Source organism: Electrophorus electricus, chromosome 9, assembly GCF_041902795.1.
Source record: "Electrophorus electricus isolate QZ-2024a chromosome 9, ASM4190279v1, whole genome shotgun sequence".
NCBI lineage: Eukaryota > Metazoa > Chordata > Actinopteri > Gymnotiformes > Gymnotidae > Electrophorus > Electrophorus electricus.
In genome coordinates this window covers 18,910,455-18,930,000 of record NC_137505.1, presented here as the reverse complement: position 1 = coordinate 18,930,000, position 19,546 = coordinate 18,910,455, and the positions used below count along the sequence as shown (strand labels likewise).

Below are 19,546 nucleotides of genomic sequence, written 5' to 3'. Positions count from 1 at the left end.
TAGGATAGTTTTGCTGCTAGTTTGCTCAGTCAAATCAATATGAATTTTTGTTGTTTTGATACTTTGTTGTTATATATTATGGTGCACTTGTTTGTTAATTTAGCCATGCTGTACGGTAAGTATTCACCGTGTGCGAGCTGGACGCCTGCCTCGGAGAGAGCTGTGGGTATGCTTGTACAGGCTCGGAACACGCAGCTTTACACAAGGACTCAACGAGCAAAACAGACAAGGCCTGCAGAAATCAAAGCACCCCAGTATTATAAACACAGTCTGGAAAGAGAAAGAGGCTGAGAGGAGATCTGAAAGCGGAATGGCACCACACAAATCGTCTTCATCTGTTTCATTTCAGTCCTCCAATTCAGTATCTGGGGAATCCATCGCCACGGATACCTTTAGAGGAGCTAAACAAACACAGGTTACAAACTAGCGCACGAGTGGGAACGGAGTCCACTGAAGTCAGGGTCGGAGCCCAGGGCTAAGCCACAGACACACTCAGCCACAGATAGCCGAGAGAGACGAGCCAGGGGGTGCGTGCCGCATGCCACGCTAGCAGTCGAACACACACGCGGTCACTCTGAGAGACGTGAAAGAGTGGGGCGTCTAGCTCCCGTATGAGTTTGTTGTGCGGGGCTAAGCAGCTCTGGCGGACACTGGAGGCAGCCCCGCACTGACTGGGAAAGAGGTTCACTGCTAGTGCTGGTGCTGAGACATTGCTGCAGCTGGAGCTCTTCAGCTTACAGCCTGGAGGCCCAGATAGACATAGAGAGAGAGAGATAGAGAGAGAGAGAGAGAGAGAGAGTAAGGGAGAGGGAGGGAGGCTGGTTCGTAGTGCATCTGGCTCTCATTTAGTGGACAGTAATGCGATTTGCATTGTTTAGTTTTCACAGCTTCAGCCTGTCCTTAATAAGACCATGGGCAGTGCCCCCCCCCCCTACCACTGTCTGTTCACGCTATATGTCTGTTCACGCTAAGCATGCATTTACTGCACATGTCCGCAGTCTGTGAGAGTGAAAGAGGAGCCTTGCGTGCAGCAGCGGGCGTGCGTGGGTGTGTGAGCCTCCTCTGGAAAACAGTTAGGTAAACAACACCACGAAAAGAGGGGCTCGTTTCCGTGCTCGGCGCATCCCGACAATACTTGCGACATCTGGAAATAAAAAGAGCAGACAAAGCAATAGATCCAGCTCATTCATTTTTACTGGCCCAGACTGGGCCTCGAAAAGCTTGCAGAACGTGATGCTGCCACAGCAGCATCACAGGCTGCTCACCTGCAACGGCTGGAGTGAATCTAGTAGCCTGATTACTCACCCATAAACACAGCCAAGTGTGTTTATATCTAAGTACTGCATATAGGTAATATTACATCAGACCAGATTTTTTTATTTTTTTTGCAAAATGGGAATATATTCCACATGTTCCAATGGAATTGGCAACTAAATGCAAATACAAAATATAGTAGAAAAAAAGAGTTAAGCACAATTATGTGGAAATAATCATATGCTGAAAAGGGTATATGAATGTTCAAGAATGCTAGATGGTATTGACACTTTGACCTGACTGACTCTTTCCTCCTCAAGCCTTACGTCTTGGAATGTCGAGGTCCCACATAGCGTGGTTTAGAAGTCTAATGTAGCATGTCGGTTTCCCACATAGCATAGGTTAAAAGCGCTTGAGAAGCCCCGGTCTGCTCCTCTCCCTCGCCAAAGCAAAAGCGGAAGCGACAATGGACTACTCCCTCCAGCGAGACCGCTCAGGGTCGGCCTTCGTGGCCAGCGTGCTTGTGAGACAATCGGATGACACTCAGATGACTAACATGGCCGCCTCTTTTTCGCTCACAGCCACCCCCTGTCCACAAACACACACACGAACACACGCGCACACACACACACACACACACGCCTTTATGGACTACTACTCGGTCATAAAAGGCTGTCCCATCCTTCGCACAGCGAGAGGCATTTATAACGGTCAATTTGGGTTAATCAAACAATCATTGACCGGTGTTTATGGCAGGGCCATTAATGGTGGGGCTGACGTGGGTGTCCGAGGCAGAGCAGTGGCGGGTGCGTGACCTCTCCCTTCTCAACCTTGGGGGCTGTAAACAGCCCCGCAGCGTCCCTGGGAGCTGCGCTTAATGCGCTGGTCGTCAGCATGCCTGTCAGGTGTCTCTTCCCTGCCTGATAAGGCTTTAATAGATAAGGCTTTATCATTACTGCTATTGTTCTCCACTGTTCCACAGGGACAGAGACCGAGAGAGGGAGAGGAGACGCGAGAGCCCTTTCCCGTATCCATGATGTAACTCACAAAGACAACACACATATTCATGAACAATAACTCGTCATTTATCTCCCAGTGCACTCTCATGTATCATTCTGATAACATGTGCCAAACAGTTTGCGTTAAACACAAAGACACTGAAATGACAACACAACTAGTTCCTTTTCTCTTCTTTTTCCACGGAGATGCCTGACACATCGGCATTCATTCTGAACGATCATAACGATCATATTACTCATGATTATGATTTATAATAGTTATTTCTTAAGACGAAGCAGCCGTGGTGCTTGTAACAGGCCCTGGTTCCACTGTGGCTCTGCGTTTTGGAGCTCCATCCTGGAGCTGTGGGTTTCCCTCCAGCCTTCACGGACAGTGGAGGCGCCACTGGCCGTGACCTCTGTGATGATGTAATGGACGTACACCGTGCAAACTGGGGGGTCCAAATGGGATCAAGTCGCGTTAATGTAGTCACCCTGCCTGCCTCCTTCCTCGCTTCCTCACTTCCTGCCGTCTCCGTCTCTTTCGTTTTGTAGGTATCATTAAAGTGGGTCGCTGGAACCCGTTACCCATCCACTGCCTGACGGACGCCCCGGAGGCCACTGTGGCGGACATGCTGCTGGACGTCTACCACATGGTCACACTGCGCATCCAGCTGCAGAGGTCAGACAGCACACAGCCGGCAGGAGTGGCAGAGGAGGGCTCACAGCACATTCTCCGTACTGGCTTAAATGCTTTTGACAAATTATTTTGACAAACGCTTTTGAAGAATGCTTTTGAAAATTCTGAGACTCTCGTTCAAATGGTTTTATTCATGTAAACCATATAATGAACTGCATAATTACAAAAATAGGGTGCAGTATTTAGCATAGCAGTGTTATGACAGCTGTGGACTCCTGTTAACCCAATTAACCCAATGAACATCTCAGTCTTACTCAGAAGTGCAGATGAGCAGAAGTTCTGTTTCATGCTTTTATCTGAAGTCGTTCTTAAAGGATGATCTCGGGACAGTGTCAAGTTCTTCATAAAGGATGGTTAAAAAGGCAGTTCTGAGATCCCGTCAATGATGGTCATAAGAGCAGGGTTAGGAAGGGGCCTAGAAAAATCAGAGCCAGTGCTTCACTTCTCTGCACTGCGAGAGGCCGCTGACTGCAGTTCACCCCTGTTAACTTCACAAATAAACATAGGTTACGCATTACACGTCCCAGTTTGTTTCACTGTCACAAACCAGCTGCATTATACTGATCAGGAAACAGACTGGGACAACCTGCAGAAGAGCAGGAAGTGACCCTCTCTGTTGTTACAGCTTTGCCAAGCTGGAGGACCTGCCGTCAGAGCAGTGGAACCACGCGACGGTACGCAATGCCCTCAAGGAGCTGCTGAAGGAGATGAACCAGAGCACGCTGGCTAAGGAGTGCCCACTGTCCCAGGTACCACCACTGCCTTCCAGCACCATCATAAGGTGCTGATCTCAGAACAGTACAGTGGAAAGTGAATGGGTTATGTGAACCCATGTGAGCGCTAACAATGCCACACTTTAAGAACGGTATTCTCTAGTTTTACTTAGGGTTATTAATATGTTTTGAATTTGTAATACAGAAATGCTTATGAAAAAAGTTCCACATAAATGCAATTCATGTTTCTTTGTACTAGTGTAGAATTTATGAGTTATATCCAATGCTGCATTAATTACTTTAACAGTTTTATGGCAGGTTTTTTTTTTGTGTATGCGTGTGCGTGCGTGTGCGTGCGTGCGTGCGTATGTGTGTGTGTGTGTGTGTGTGTGTGTGTGTGTGAGTGTGCGCACACGAGCTCACACGCATACATGTGCATGTACAAGCTTTGCGTCACATGATCACTTCCATGCAAAAGAGCGATCAGTGAAATTTATTGTCTGTGTGCATGCAGTCTTTAAGTGGAGCACCCTGTGCGGGTGTTGATCCTCAAATCAACTGTTAGCATATGCGTGCGGCTTTCCGTCTCTGCCTGAGCCTGTGACACCGGGACTCCGAGCACCATCACGCTAACGCAAACTCATGCTGGGTGGCTTTCCACATAATGCTCTTTATAGAGCCATTTATCATTTCAGTTTTAAGGACATGACTGTACACCTCTATTTCCGCTATTCTATACATGTCTGGCTTCATTGCTGTGTCACCAGTCATTTGTCAACTGCCTTGTCTTGCTCTTCTAGAGCATGATCTCCTCTATAGTGAACAGCTCCTACTATGCCAACGTCTCCACTGCAAAGTGCCAGGAGTTTGGCCGCTGGTATAAAAAGTACAAGAAGATTAAAGGTGAGAACCAAGCACTCGGCTGGTGACACTGTACGTTTTAATATTTATGCTTTCGTTAATCCAACAGTTTGATGAGTGAAATATATCTTGTAGGCAACATGTCTCAAACCTGTTTCCGGTCCTTTGCTCAGTCATAGTCCAACATAATCCTCAGATGTAGAACCGTTGCGAAGACAGTGAGCAGTACTGAGACACAATGTACTGTCAGTGAAGCATGTTACAGAGTTAGTGGGTGGTTGTCCTGAGGTGACCCCACTCATAAATTCCCATGTGGTATTGGGGTCTACAGAGGAGAAAAACCCCACTCTGCAAACAGTGTGATGTGTCTTAGTGCCCGTGCTCACGCTAGTCGGGGTGGGTGGTATAATAGAAATCACCCCTCTGCTCAACACGCCGCCGCAGGAGGTCTCTGACACCGGGCTCTCCTGCGCCCCCGCCCCTGCTGCGGCATCACTATAGCCCCTCGGCGTCAAAACGGCCGTGACGTTTTTCCCTCGTTCCTTCATAAACCCCCCAACCCCCCAAAAAGCAACATAATTACACAGTGGGACAGATCAAAGGCTCAGCCCAAACCCCAAGAGCTGCCGCGGCGAGAGAGAGACAACCAGAGGAGAAGGAGGAGGGTCCTCGGTGCACTGTCAGAGCAAGTCGTGTTGGGTTACACCAATGCCTCTGCCATTCATTCAGCTCACTGCCTGCCAGAGTCAAACGCACATCCCTCATGCTGCCAGATGTGTGCACCATCACAGTGACATCCTATTGGCTAACTTGTCACCCCAGGGGCATGCCATTGGGTGAATCAGTCAGCAGTCATGGGCTTCAGTAGCTTGCCTTTCATGAAGTGCACACTTGATTTGAAGTGTGCGTATCGGTAACATTTTTTGAGCCAGTTTCCATGACTTCCTTTCTTCTTCTCTGGTTTACAGCTGATTACTTTGAGAAGATGTGGCCAGCACGGGAGAATTCTGAAATTAAAGGTGGGTGATCATTTTCCGACATATCTTTATAAATGAAACTGACTCTGTGCTTTTTCTTGGATACATTTTTAAGGGTAGTGTCAGGTATTGGTTTTGTCCGTCATCGTGCCTTATTTTTGCACAGTGGAGAGGGATAGCCTGGTGGACTTCTGCGTACTGGGACAGCGACCTCCCCCTCATCTTGCTGGCCTGGCTCAGCTGGGCCCTTTGGCCAGTGCAGGCTCCCTCGTGAAGGGCACTTCTGGAGAAGCTCAGAACTCTTCCCAGCCTCAGCCTCCGTCGCAGGGGCAGCCTCCGCCGCCCTCGTCCCACGCCAGCCAGCTCCACCATAGTCCACCGCTTCGGGCCCAGGTGGCACCCCCACCTCCGCCCACTGCCCTGCAGCCTCTGCTGGGACCAGGAGGTCTCCTCTCGCCCCAGCTCAGCCCACAGCTGGTGCGGCAGCAGCTAGCCATGGCCCACCTCATCAACCAGCAGCTGGCTGTCAGCCGCCTTCTGGCCCACCAGCACCCGCAGGCTCTCAATCAGCAGTTCCTCAACCACCCACCCATTCCACGGCCGGGCAAGTCTGGAGGACCTGGAGAGACCGGATCGAACCCTTCAGCTGCGGAGGTGTCTTCGGACATCTACCAGCAGGTCCGCGATGAGCTCAAGAGAGCCAGTGTCTCACAAGCTGTGTTTGCCAGGGTGGCATTCAACCGCACACAGGTACAGCAGCACATATTGCACAGGTATATTTTTGCAAGCCAAATGAGCCCGTTTACAACCTGGGGCTTTGCTGAAAGCAGAGATGTAAAGAGCAAAGCGCAAGTCACCAGGCTATAGGAATTCAGCCCAGTCGTTTGTGGGAAGCACGATGACTTAATTCATCCGAGTCAGTTAGCAGCAAATCGCGACATCAGATGAGGTGTCAAGTCGGCTGAAAGAGTCAGGCCAGAGTTCTCAGATCTTCAGGCCACTGCACAGAAGCCCAGCATGGTGCTCCTAGCCCCTGGGCTGTATCGGGGTCCCCCTCCCACTCATTCAGCAGCCCCCACACACCTGGTGCATTGAGGGTCTGCACGCCTGAATTCCGCCCCATTAGAGGCCAGCCCCTGGGAGGGTGGCAGATGATCAGGTGCAGGTGAAGGCCACGTGGGATTGCAGCGTTGTGCCTGCATGTGTATCTTCCCAAAGACTTGCCCTTTCTCACTCCTGCTTCTGCACGTTTGCGTACATGTGTGTGCCAGGGCCTGCTGTCAGAGATCCTGCGGAAAGAGGAGGACCCTCGGACGGCCTCTCAGTCCCTATTGGTCAACCTCAAGGCCATGCAGAACTTCCTGAACCTGCCCGAGGCTGAGAGGGACCGCATTTACCAGGAGGAGCGCGAGCGCAGCATGAACCCCCCAGTGGGCCTGCCCCCGACCTCCAATTCCAACCCCGGGGGGAACCGCCTCTCCCAGGTACTCCATTCTCCCTGTTTCACCACTAGCAGTATAGCCTTCACATCCTTCCTGCAGTCAGGCCTGCCCATTTGCCAGTAAGGTATCTGTGTTGATTGTTTGGGTTGTATCTTACACTCCAATAATTTATACGCATGGTTCTCAGATTGTTGCGGATTCAGTCTAGCTTAATGTTTTCTGGTTAGCTGCTTAATTTGGGCTAGGCACATTGTTGTTGTGAGCTCCACCAGGGTTTTATGAAATAAGGATCGATATAAGGAGGGTTTATTGAGTCATAAAAGTGATGTCAAGAGATATTCTTATAGAACATTAAAACAGCATGTCATTTCAGATGCTGAGACACTTTCATTTTCATTATTGTATTGTATATAGATTGTAGACCTGTGTTTCTATATGCTTCTAAAAGAGGAAATTCCATAGAAAATGCAGCACATTATTTTATCAACCACATGACTTTTTTTCTTTACTCTGACAATTCTGTTAAATTATGAATGATTCACTAAAAACATGTCACTTTTTACGAGAGGTCAAATTAGACAAAATCAGGTTCACCAATGTGTCCTGTCATTTATGATGTTGTGTCATCATGAAGAAAAGGTTTCCCTTTGTGTCAAGCATGTATTGTCGCTAACTGCACACCTTGCCACCCCATGCAGAAAGTATGGGAGCGCAGTATGGACGAACAGTTGGCCCCTGATGCCTGGGCATCGATTTGGAAGAATAAGACCAAAATCGCTAACTCGGTGAGAATGACATCGACTCCCTCTGCATTTGCTCACAGAATGCTTCTCACAACATGGTCTCACAATATGGTGAATATACCTTTAAATAGATGTTGAAAACAAGACAGTTTGCAATTGGTATGACTGTTATATACTGCTGTCTAGGTTTAAATTGTATTTATTTCTGAAGCATCCATAAGCTTTATGGAACATTTAAGTAATTTAGGTCATATTCGTAGTCTTGGTATGAATTCCAACTCTATTGCAGATTATAAAGACCCTAGCATTGCCATAGGCTGATTCTAACCTCATAAGGCATTATGATGTTTGGCATAATGCCTTATAAAACATTTGAATGTAGCTATTCGACACTAAGTAATCACATTTGTGAAGACATTATAGCACTTTATGAAAGTAAATGCAGTGCACTTCAGATGCAGTCTAGCAGTCCATAAGCAGTGTTCCTGAAAAGACTAAATAATGTGCTTGCCAGAAATCCTTTAAAGATAGAGGACTCAGGCAAAAAAGTGTGGGTCTCTTCCAGTCTGGTCATATTTATATTAAATAAATGACCTGGAACTTTTTTTTTTTTTTTGCACAAACCCAGCATAAGCAAGGGATAGTGGGCAGGACTGTTTTCAAACTTAAGACCACCATCAATGAAGGGAGCCAGATAACAAAATCCTGTTGATAAGAAGACAGGGCTCTTATTCTTTGGTCTTCGGAAGGGAAGTTTGTATTATTATTGTTATTATGTCTGTATACGGTTATCTGACTGTCATTCGTGTTGGGGAATGCGAGATTACTAGCCCGTGCCTGCGAGATGACTTCAAACACGACTTGAAACACACCACTCTAAAACCAATACACCTTCATTTCCACATGCAGGACAAAGACATAAGGACATGAACTGCTGATGCAAAAATGCACCACTCACAACTTATTGAGTGCAAGGGATACCAAGTGATCACTCTCATTCGAAAATCTTTCCAGAGAACTCTAGTGTTTGTGTATTGTTGCTGAAACTCTTGCTCTCCTGAATGCGCTCTCGCTATGGTTTCTCTCAGCCCAAACCTTCCTGCCCAAACCCTGACCATCCGCTGAAGCTAGAGTCGCTGGTCAACATCACATCGTCCATCTACGACGAGATCCAACAGGAGATGAAGCGGGCCAAGGTGTCTCAGGCTCTGTTTGCCAAGGTGGCAGCCAACAAGAGTCAGGTGAGTCCTTTCACTGGTCCTGTTCAGCCAGTCACAGTAGGGCCCTTCACCTCAGAATAAGAACTTTCTCCATTTTCACTGTCTGATTTTATTGGAATTTTAAAAAGATTATGTTTCAAAGTCATTTGAATAAACAGTTATGGGGGGATAAGATTATTATTTTCAGTGAATGAAATTCCAAACCGATATGACTGCCTGGTCACCTCACAAAGGTATTTTCAGCAACATCCAAATAAAACTATGCTAACCAGTAGCCTTAGCGTTGGAAATAAGCTAACATTAGCCTGACTGCAACATCACAGTAAAATGAGAATGTTATTTTAACAGTACTATCTTATCTTTGTAGATAAATTTTTTGTAATCAAATTTAAAAAAAAATCAAGCAGGGGCAATTAGCTACCTGACAGGCAGAAATGTGACTAAATGGCCATCAGTTTTGATTCCTTTCAGATGCCAAAGCTAGCATTAGCCACCTCTGAAAATCTGCTCCGCTGTTTATCTTTGTTTCATCTCAGACTCGGTGTAACTCAGACTCTTTTTAGCTGGCTTTACTACATTCGTCTTTTTCTGCTGACTTGACTCTGTCACATAACTGTTGTTGGTAAAAGGGGGAAGGCCAGTGTTTTCACGGATGGCGGTTGTTTATGCACCGTTGCTTGTGCGATGCTCCAGAAGCCGATCACTGATTTTTTGCTAATGCCGTTAAGAGGATTATATGGAGCCAGACGGGACCGTTTTTTTTTTTTTAATGTACTACAGTTTTAGTAACTAGAACAAAAAAAAAGTTATCTTTACACAAGAAGCCACCTATTGCTCCTTGAAGGACACACTTATGTCAGCATTACCACACAGCTGGCGATACTGGACCTGACCACGAAGGTGCTTGTTTTCCTGTAAGTGGGCTCCTCCTCCTCTATAGGTACTGGTATCTATCTGATCACTGAAGAAGGCAAACAACAACAGTGATGGACAGACATGGTTATGGTGCAAACCTGGCCATGCAGATCCATCTCAAAGATCTCTCTGTGACTCACGATCAGATCGATGAGAGGTTCTACTGTGCACTCGCCCACTCACCCACCCTTGCACGCTACTTCAACGGACATGACAAATTCCTTGTCCCCTCTGGCCTATGCCCCGTGAAAAGTGCAGCGCTATGCTGGCTCTGATTAGATGGCTGCAGCAGGTATGCTGTAATCGCCACTGTTGTGGGAAGGGTAGGCTATATTATCAGATGAAGAAGTACAACCAGAAGGCCTGCCAAAACAAATGTGTGGGTAAAAAACACCACTTCCATCACTGTTTCCATCTTTCAGAATAATAAGGTACAGTTACATGTGCCATATTACACAACGCTGTATTTTGGGCATGCAGATACAGTCTTATCATCTCTGCAGTGCACGGAGACACTATATGTGATGCATCAAAATGCTTGTGCGTCTGAGGTCACAGCAAATGAGAACGTCATCGTGAAAGCTTATCACTGTAGCGTTGTTTTGACACAGTGGGTGTGGTGTTTTTCAGCCCCTCCTGTAGAGCACGGCATTCATCTGGGAGTGGTGGAGGAATATTTTTCGACCATTTGCGGGTCCCTTCCCCATTTGAGAGCAAAGAGAGATAATTGATTTAGTCAAATATGATCCTGTGCCCAGCTGGACCTAATTCTTCCCATGATATGGTGTGACTGAGGACAACACTCTACCAGGCCAGTCACACAAGCACACAGAGAGCACCCCTTTGTGGCTTTGCAGGTGTGACTACCCTAGTCCTACAGTGTATATGGTATGTGTGTAAAGGAGTGTTGTGGTGGTGCGTGTGCATGTGCGTGCGTGCGTGTGTGTGTGTGTGTGTGTGTGTGTGTGGGTGTGTGCGTGCGCGGTGAATGTGGCAGATGTGGTTGGGTATCACAGGTCTGGGATCGTGGGGGGGGGGGGTCACGGCTGAACGCACCCATCTGCTGCAGCTGGCCAGGAGGAACTGAGGAGAAAAAGGGAGGGAGAGTGAGAGACAAAGAGAGAGAGAGAGAGAGAGAGAGAGAGAGAGAGAGAGAGAGAGAGAGAGAGAGAGAGAGAGAGAGAGGAGGCTCTGATCAGGTTATTAACACTGGGTGCTAGAAGAGGTTGGCTGCACACAACAGCTGGTGTCAAAGACTGGCCCAGTCTAGCAGAGATAATCACATCTTCCTCTTCTTTTTCTATTTCTCTCTTTCACTCGTACTCTCCTCTCTCTCACTCTGGCTTGATTCTCTTGCTTATCATCCCACACTCACTGGCTCATGCACTCTTTGATGTGTTTTAATAGTCACTGATGTTGTTTACACTCCTGCAGATTTTAGCCTAATCAAATGAACTTGACAAACAAGGTTTAAAGAAAATCTCCATCATTTAAATTCTCTCATGCTAACTCTCTCTCTCTCTCTCTCTCTCTCTCTCTCTCTCTCTTTGCCTTCTTTCTTTCTTCCACTCTCCCTCTCTCACACACACTTTCATTCTTTTACTCTCTTCCTTGTGCTCTCCCAGGGCTGGTTGTGTGAGCTATTACGTTGGAAAGAGAGTCCCAGCCCAGAGAACCGGACACTATGGGAGAACCTGTGTACAATCCGCCGCTTCCTGGCGCTCCCACAAGCAGACCGGGACCTGGTCTACGAGGAAGAGTCCCGCCACCACCACAGTGAGCGGCTGCACACCGTCCTGCACCTGCCCTCTGACCCGCAGGTGAGCATCACCTCAAACCACACATTAATATGCCCCAAAAAAGGCTTTCATAGCTCAGGTATTCATTTCCTTCATTCCCCCTTTTTCTGAGGAGGGCCCAAAGAGGCCCCTGCTGTGTTTCAGAGAATGACTGTGGAGCTTTTTATTAATGTCAAGGGCTATCATTTCTAGCCCTCTTTAATCTCTCTCTTTCTTTCACACACACACACACACACACACACACGCGCACACACACACACACACACACACACACACACACACCTCCAAATAACATAGTACTGATTAAATGGACTTTCCCCTCTGTCAGCCAGGGTCATTACAGTATACACTGAACACACACACACACACACACACACACACATTCATGTATGTTAATGCATGCATTCCCAAACGGTGCAAACATAAATCTACTTTTTCCCCCCAAACACTTGATATTCTAATCAATGCTTTCTACTCTATAATTTCCATCCACAGCTTAAGCATTACAGATATTGCATCACAGTTTTGCCAGTGATCCAATGTTGTATTAACACTGATGTCAAAGCCTAAGAATACAGAACCATCTGTTCTCCTTCTTCTGTCTTAGCTTTCTTGTTTCTCCAGTTTTTATGTTAATGGGTAAACAGTGCATGCCTGGGTGTGTGTACATATATGTGTGTGCATATGTGTGGGTACGTGTGTGTGTGTGTGTTACATTTATTTATATGTTCTGGGTGCAGTAGGAAATGCCTCATTAGGACACACCCTGACAGAGAGTGCCACCACAGGCCTGATTTTATTAATGACAGGAAGAAACGGAACACACACCACACACACACCACACTCGTGCTCTTTGACTCATGGGAATTCAGTAGAGCTGGTTACTATGGTTACTCTACAGTGGTTTTGGCTATAAACTATTGCACAATATTAACCATAAAGGGATTGACACAACTTCTCTAAAACGTCTCTAAAAATAACACATCGCTTAAACCATCTGTCATTCTTTTTGCATCTCCATACAAACCAAATCTCGTATAAAAAACAATAATGTGAGCTTCCAAAAATATTATATTCTTGGAAAGACAAGCGTCTGAAAAATTAGATTAGATATAGGATTTGGTTATATTAGCATGATGTTGGACTAGCTCTCTGCTGCTGCCATGACATTAGAAATACAAATTAATGGCAACTGCATGTTTTGCTGTTTGTGATACGTTTTATGATATCTTTAATTCGAGTCCTGAGGTGTCTGCAGGCTAGCTCTGTCAGTCTTCTTTAAAGTTCTGTGAAGTCTCTCTGACCTTTTTCTTTCCCTCCCACTCTCTTGCTCACCCTTTCTGTTTTTGCATGGTATTAAATGATCATCGACGAAAGAAAACTGTGGTTACGCCATTAACACATGCCAAAGGTTTCTCTGTGGGGCCCAGACAAGCCACTGTACAGAGGACGGAGAGAGCTAAAAATACCACTGTCAGGATTCAAACGGGATTTTGATCCTAGAACAGTTCTTTAAAATTATCTGCAAAGGCTGAGCTAGGAGACCTGATCCTAGAACAGTCTTTTGTAATGAAAGGAATCATTAGCCACGCCTTCTATGCTGACACTGAAAATTAAAATTAGGCAGAGCTGAAAAGAGACTTTAAAAAGGTTGATTTTATGTTTTAATAGGCACTATAGTAAAAAGTCGAAGTAGACTAATTTGTGTGTGTGAATGTGTTCTTCCACACGGATTCCCATAAGCTCCAGCAATCACAGCAAGTGTTGGCCTGTCCGTCTGTGTATCTGTCTATGAGTATGCGAGTGTTTGTGGGTGTCTCCACTGCTGCTGTTGTTTTCTTGACACAGTAATGAGGGTCCCTCCCCAGATCAAACTACCCAGCAGCCCTTCGGCTCCAGCCAGCCTGCCACCACAGACCACACATGTGTCCCAGCTGCTAGTACACACACACACTTATACAGCATGGAAATACATTATACACACATGGAACAAAGCATGCATGCTTCGCCTACAATTTGGCTGATATAACATGCCGTTGATCAATTATTAGTGCTCTACTTTTTTTTTAAATTTTGCTGTCTGTTACAGTATCGTAAAGGTTCTATGACGCTTTTCCTCCCAGACAACCCTCGACGTGCCGTGGACATTAAGACGCATGATTGTACTTGCTCTTGCCTAATGTCCACTCAGTTGTACCTGTGTGAGTGTGAATGGGGGCCATGCTGTGTCTGTGACAGCCTGCACACTGCTGCTTCTGTGATGTGCCACTGGCACTGTGTTTGGAAGTGGCTCGGGCCTGCCCTACTTTTTACATACAGTTGAGCAAAGGACAAGATCCTTTGTAGCTTCTTGGTGTGGTGGGACCAATGGCACTCCCACTTAGTGAAATGTGTACACACACATGTGCCAAACATGTGCCAATCACAAACACACATACACACACACACACACACACACACACACTCTGTGTGAGTAACAACCCAAGCATGTATCCCCCTCAGTATGCCCCTGGTATTTCTTTTGAGTGTGCTGTGTTCATGGCCATAAGTCCCAGCCTCTGCTCATTTGCCCAGCCTCTCCTTATGAATAATTGAATAATTTATATTTTGTTTTTGCAAATTGGATTGTAAGGTTGTGGACATATACAGCATGCACAAGCACACACCCATACACCTACTTATGTTACTTATCCATTTAAGTTACTTAGGTATTGCAACTTGTCCCAAAGAAATACAGAAATAACTGTGCACCTTTTGAGGAAGGTGATGTCATGCAAAAGGAAGCCAACATAATTGTCTTTCTCATCCTTATAGATTTATCAGTGTTTTAATGGTGTCTTTGGTGGCATCACAGACTCTGCCCTCAGCCCCTGTCTGCTTCGCCCCAGACGGACAAGTCCTCATTAAGAATCACCTAAATGTTTTATGTTCTATCTGTGAATGTAGGAAGTGTAAGTGTGTGTGTGTGTGTGGCATGGCTGAGGAGATTCCGCTGGAGCTGTAAATGCAGCGCAGCTCCGTCTGACTTTATGACTTTAGCAACCTCAGACTTGATTTGGGGAAGGAGTCATTCTTCTGGCTTGGCTCTGGCTCTCTTTGTTGGCGTGAGGATGCTCCGGTAGGGATGATCTCTAGGACAAGTGGCAGGCACACCCTCTGGCTTCTGCCACAAAGCAAGGCATGGCCGTCATGGGTGCTGTCCGACAAGGAGTGAGCGAGGTTCTAGAACCAGGAATGGCCGTATTTGTTGTGGTTGTGTGTGTGTGTGTGTGTGTGTGTGTGTGTGTGTTGCACTGCCATTAAGCTGTACTGTGTGTGGTCTCTGTAGGTACACCAACAGACGTACAGCAGTGTTTTGCCATGTGGCCAGACTGTTGTTCACATCTCTGATCTCAACTCCCATACCCGATTGTGGCTTCTGTTTGTTTCTCAGGGACATCAAAAATAATAGAAAATGGAGCAAGAAAAAGGGAAAAAAGACAAACCTACACACTTCCTGTAAAGCTCCAGGCCCAAAAAACCCCACAAGTGAAATCGGAGCAATTTTATGGTCTGGCCTGCCCTCAATATTATTTAAAAAAAAAGCCCTGTTATTATTGAGTGGAGAAAGCAAGCGAGAGCGAAAGGAAGAGAGAGAGAGCGAGACAGTGTAAGAAAGAAATGGAGAGAGAACAAGAGAGAGAGAGCGAATGACTATTATCTTTATGTAGGTCCTTTAATTTTAATGCACCACAGATTTATAGCTTAGCATTCCAGCGTGGAGGCACTGGGCACCCCACCCTGGTCATAAAACCCAGAGGGACAGCAGCACAGGGTTCCATAGCTCTGCTGTGACACACTGCACCTTCCATAGCCTGCTGGGAACTAGTTCCTCCTGCCTCCCTCCACCTATTTACACCATCCCGCCGTCTCCATCTTGTGTGTGTGTGTGTCTCTCTCTCTCTCCTCCTCCTCCACACTTCCTCTCAATTGATGCTCATTGGTTGCTGAGAAGAGCTGATTTACTGGGACAGGCGGTGCCTCAGGGCAAGAGGAATGTTGGTACCACCAGCATGCTAACTTGTTGGTTAATGCTAATGCTTGCATTGTTGTATTTGTAGGAGACGACAGCATTGTATACAGTTTCGTGAAGATGTCTGAGCCTGTGTTTTGGGGACTTTTTTTATTCAACTTGGTGGTCAGTCAGAAGTAAAGCATGGCTGCCTGTTTTGAATGATTGGAATTGTTTTTTTTTTCTGAATTTGACAGATTTAAAACTCTCTTGTCATTGGTTGTCAAATGGTCATGACACATGTTTTCCCCATAACAGATTTGTTTTTCCCTGTGATTTATCTGGGATATTTGTATATTCATTCAGCATTTGCCTCATTTAGCTTTTGTATGCCTTCTTTTTGTACTCCGTATGGTTGAAAAAAGTCCTGATTCTGTTAATGATCTTGGTGGCAATATTGCTTCAAGAATGACAAGAGATACATTCCGGTGGCATTTGTGTAATATACTTGGTTAAACAGTCAGAAATTGGAGCACTGTGGTTGGAATTTTACTAGAGGTGATTGAACATTCTGGTTAAGACTTCCAGAGTAACGGCACTGTCACTGAAGGAAACCTTTGAACTTTAAAGCATTGCTTTACTTATTCTACGCTATTGCTGTTTGTAAATTTTCTTTTGATCAGTAGTTCCCGCACCCCACTAAACAATTCTTTGGTCTTTCTCATCAGGTTCTCCACAGACAACCTGTGGCACCACTGAAGGACCACTCACCCATGCATGAGGACCCAATGCCCAACTCTGGGATGGATGAGAACCCTCCGACTGGGGCTGGTAGTGGTAACACTGGAGGAAGTAGCAATGTTACCAAAAAGCCTCGCTCTCGAACCAAGATCTCACTGGAAGCTCTGGGCATTCTACAGAGTTTTATCCAGGATGTGGGGCTCTATCCTGACCAGGAGGCCATCCATACCCTCTCAGCCCAGCTGGACCTGCCCAAGCACACCATTGTCAAGTTCTTCCAAAATCAGCGCTATCACGTGAAGCATCATGGCCGGCTGAAGGAGCTTGGAGTCGAGGGCGGCGGCGTGGACGTTGCCGAGTATCGAGACGAAGAGCTGCTCTCGGGCTCAGAGGACGCGGAGTCCAGCGAGGATGGCCACGAGGAGATCTACAGCGGACAAGAAGCTGGCTCAGCGGGAGTGACCGCTACTGCCTCGACACCATCGTCCACCTCCAGCCAAGAGAGTAAGGACAAGGGTGGGTCTCTGGGCTCAGCCCAGCCCTCCTCTCAGCTTCCGTCCACTTCCTCCCCCAGCCACCGGGACCAGGCCGAGTACCAGAGATAAAGCACTTCAACCAGGGAAGAAGAGAGGCAAGTTGGGGTAGGGGACAGTGGAAGGTTTGCATTTACTTGTGGAACAGAATAAATTATCACTGAGACAGATGCATTCTGAAAGCAGGCTTAAAGACTAAAAGAAATAAACACAGGGTCAAATGAAGACTTGCTAAAGGGAAGCCAAAAAGGACAAGATTACAGTATATTAGGATACTGATTATAGTGGAAGCAAAGTGTTACCACAAAACGGCAGAGGAGGGGAGTCACGAGCCCTAGGAAAAAGATCAAGTCCCATCAGGCGCTGAAAGCGATATAATGAAGGAAGCCTGATTTTATTGGCCAGAAGCAAATCATTTTTGTTTAACAAGAACCTGAAATTAAAAGTAAATTCTCCCAAACTGCCCAGCTGTCACTTTTCACTCCTGCTTTCTGTTAAGAAGGCAGTAAGCCATGGTAGGAAATGATAAGCCAAGCAAGTTTGTCACCAGGTCTCTTAACATTTTCTGCAAAGACTCCTTAATCTCTGACCCACAATCCAGGCAGTCTGTCATTAGAGACCACTGCCTCACCATCTGTCCTCTACAGCGTTCAGAGTAATGACAGACGCTGAGCTTTAGACGAGCTTTAGATGAGCGCTGGAGCTCCATAGGAGCCCACGCATCTTTACTCTTCTGCCTGATTAAGGAGCCTGGTGGGCGGTTGTGGCTTTGCCTCCTCCTCCCCTCCATGACGGGGCATTCTTTTTGTCTCCAAGAGGTGGCTGCGCTTGGCCATTTAAGCGGGTAGTCGGCTGGGTGGGTGGGTTGGAGGTAATGATGAGGGCTGGAGTGTATACATTAGCCTAGCCCATCAATTCCACTGTAAACACATGTGGTGTACTGAAAGGTCCACAGTTAGCCTAGTAGGCCCTTTGAAGATCATGCCATCCTTCCCACTAACAACCGCATCATTCCGAACAGGCCAGCGTGGCGGGATGACCAAGTCGCTTTGCCCTGGTACACATCCACGCCTAACACAAACTCTGCTCAACACCTCTGTCTGTCAGCGCAGAACGTTTTTCAGGGTGTGCTCGTTTTGTACAGATACGTGTAGAAGAGACATCTTGTCCCCAAAATCTCTTTGCTCTCTTGCACTTAAAAGCCTAGTGAGCGTTGAGAGAAGGATGCGTTCATAGGAACAGTAGGAGTTGGAGAGCAGCGTGAGTGCTTCAGCCTTCGGCCAACAGGGAAGCAATGGATGTCAGCCAGTTGGTCCACAGCCTGGCCTGCAGCCCATCCTTCTCCACGGTCTCGCTCTCTTACTGGTGCCCAGTGTTCCAGTTTCGAACTGCCTACCCACACTTTACTCCACATCTCTATTTATTGCTATCTTTATTCACAATTATTATTATTATTATTATTATTGTTATTATGGTTGTTCTTGCTGTCATTGCTGTTATTTTTTGGTTGTGATTTTTTTGTTTGTTTGTTTCATGGTCTAAAATCAGCTTTTGGCTCAAAGATGTTATTTTGGTAAGGACTTTACAAAAGAGGGGAGCACTGCCAAAACATAGACACAAGAATTAAAAGCAGTTACTGACCTTACTGAGCGAGCCCTGTGATGTTGTATACTGCCAGTTCAAGCTACACCATGTACTTTTCCAAGAGAAAGGCAATTGGTGGACCTGGAGTTGAATCCAAAAATTTTTAAGAAGCATATGGTAAATTTCCTTTTTTTAAACAAATATTGAAAATCCATCTTTTTTTGTGAGCCAATCGAAACTGTATCTTAAATGGAAATGTGTGTTCATTCATCTCTGGAAATGGACTTGTATACAAACCAACATGGCTGTCATGTTGCGAAGCCTTTGTGGATACCATAGGAACTTGGATCCGGGGTCCTGATTTGCTTTTTGGGAATCAGCTGCTACCTGCTCATTTCTGGATAACAGAGTAACCACCATTGTTAACCTTACACTGACTTATTTTTTGTTCATGAGTTGACGTTTACGGTTTTTGTAGATATTTTGTCTATTACAAATGGAAATATTTTCTTTATGTCTTTCATGTGCAAATGCTCCTAATGCATCCCTCCAAAGCAAAAACCTTCCACACAAAGACAAAACACATGCAGTACTTTCAAAAGATGTCCCAAAATAATTCAGTTCAGTTCCTTGAGTTGTCATAACAACCCAGACATTTGATTTTAAGCAGCTTTAACATGTTTCCAGTCACAAATACATTTAAAACTTAAAAATCATTTTCACTCTGCTGTTGATAACATTGTACTGTAATGGGGTCTTCCCAGACTCATGACTTTCTACAGACTGACCACAGCCTCCTGGCCAGGAGTCCTCTGTTTCTCCAGGTTGGCTGTGCAGTGGTACTGTGGCTGGCCCACGTTTGTCATTCCTGCTCGGAGGCTGAGCTAAAGTCCCCAGGACTCCCAAATGATAGATATTCAGGACAACACTTCACATGGAGATACTGGAGTACACTGCGTTTCACACCCAACACGCTGGGAGCCTCAGGCTACAGTGTTAGGTGTGAAGCTTCAGGCTATTACTTCTCTAGCCAGTGATCACTTAAACAGCAGCTAATGCCCATTGACACCTATTG

At 46.2% G+C, this 19,546-nt stretch overlaps 1 protein-coding gene across 2 annotated transcripts in view; it reads left to right on the top strand.

The window, feature by feature from the left end:
- Positions 1–18,985, top strand: part of satb2 (SATB homeobox 2) — a 33,909-nt gene extending 14,924 nt beyond the window's left edge. For both annotated transcript variants that reach the window (XM_081720928.1, XM_027026267.3), the window contains exons 4-13: positions 2,808–2,934; positions 3,578–3,701; positions 4,466–4,568; positions 5,495–5,545; positions 5,670–6,253; positions 6,775–6,987; positions 7,644–7,730; positions 8,777–8,929; positions 11,449–11,643; positions 16,342–18,985. In XM_081720928.1, the coding sequence (XP_081577054.1) occupies positions 2,808–2,934; positions 3,578–3,701; positions 4,466–4,568; positions 5,495–5,545; positions 5,670–6,253; positions 6,775–6,987; positions 7,644–7,730; positions 8,777–8,929; positions 11,449–11,643; positions 16,342–16,959 (2,255 nt within the window). In that variant the 3' untranslated portion in view covers positions 16,960–18,985. The remainder of the gene's footprint in view (positions 1–2,807; positions 2,935–3,577; positions 3,702–4,465; positions 4,569–5,494; positions 5,546–5,669; positions 6,254–6,774; positions 6,988–7,643; positions 7,731–8,776; positions 8,930–11,448; positions 11,644–16,341) is intronic.
- Positions 18,986–19,546: the final 561 nt, after the last annotated feature.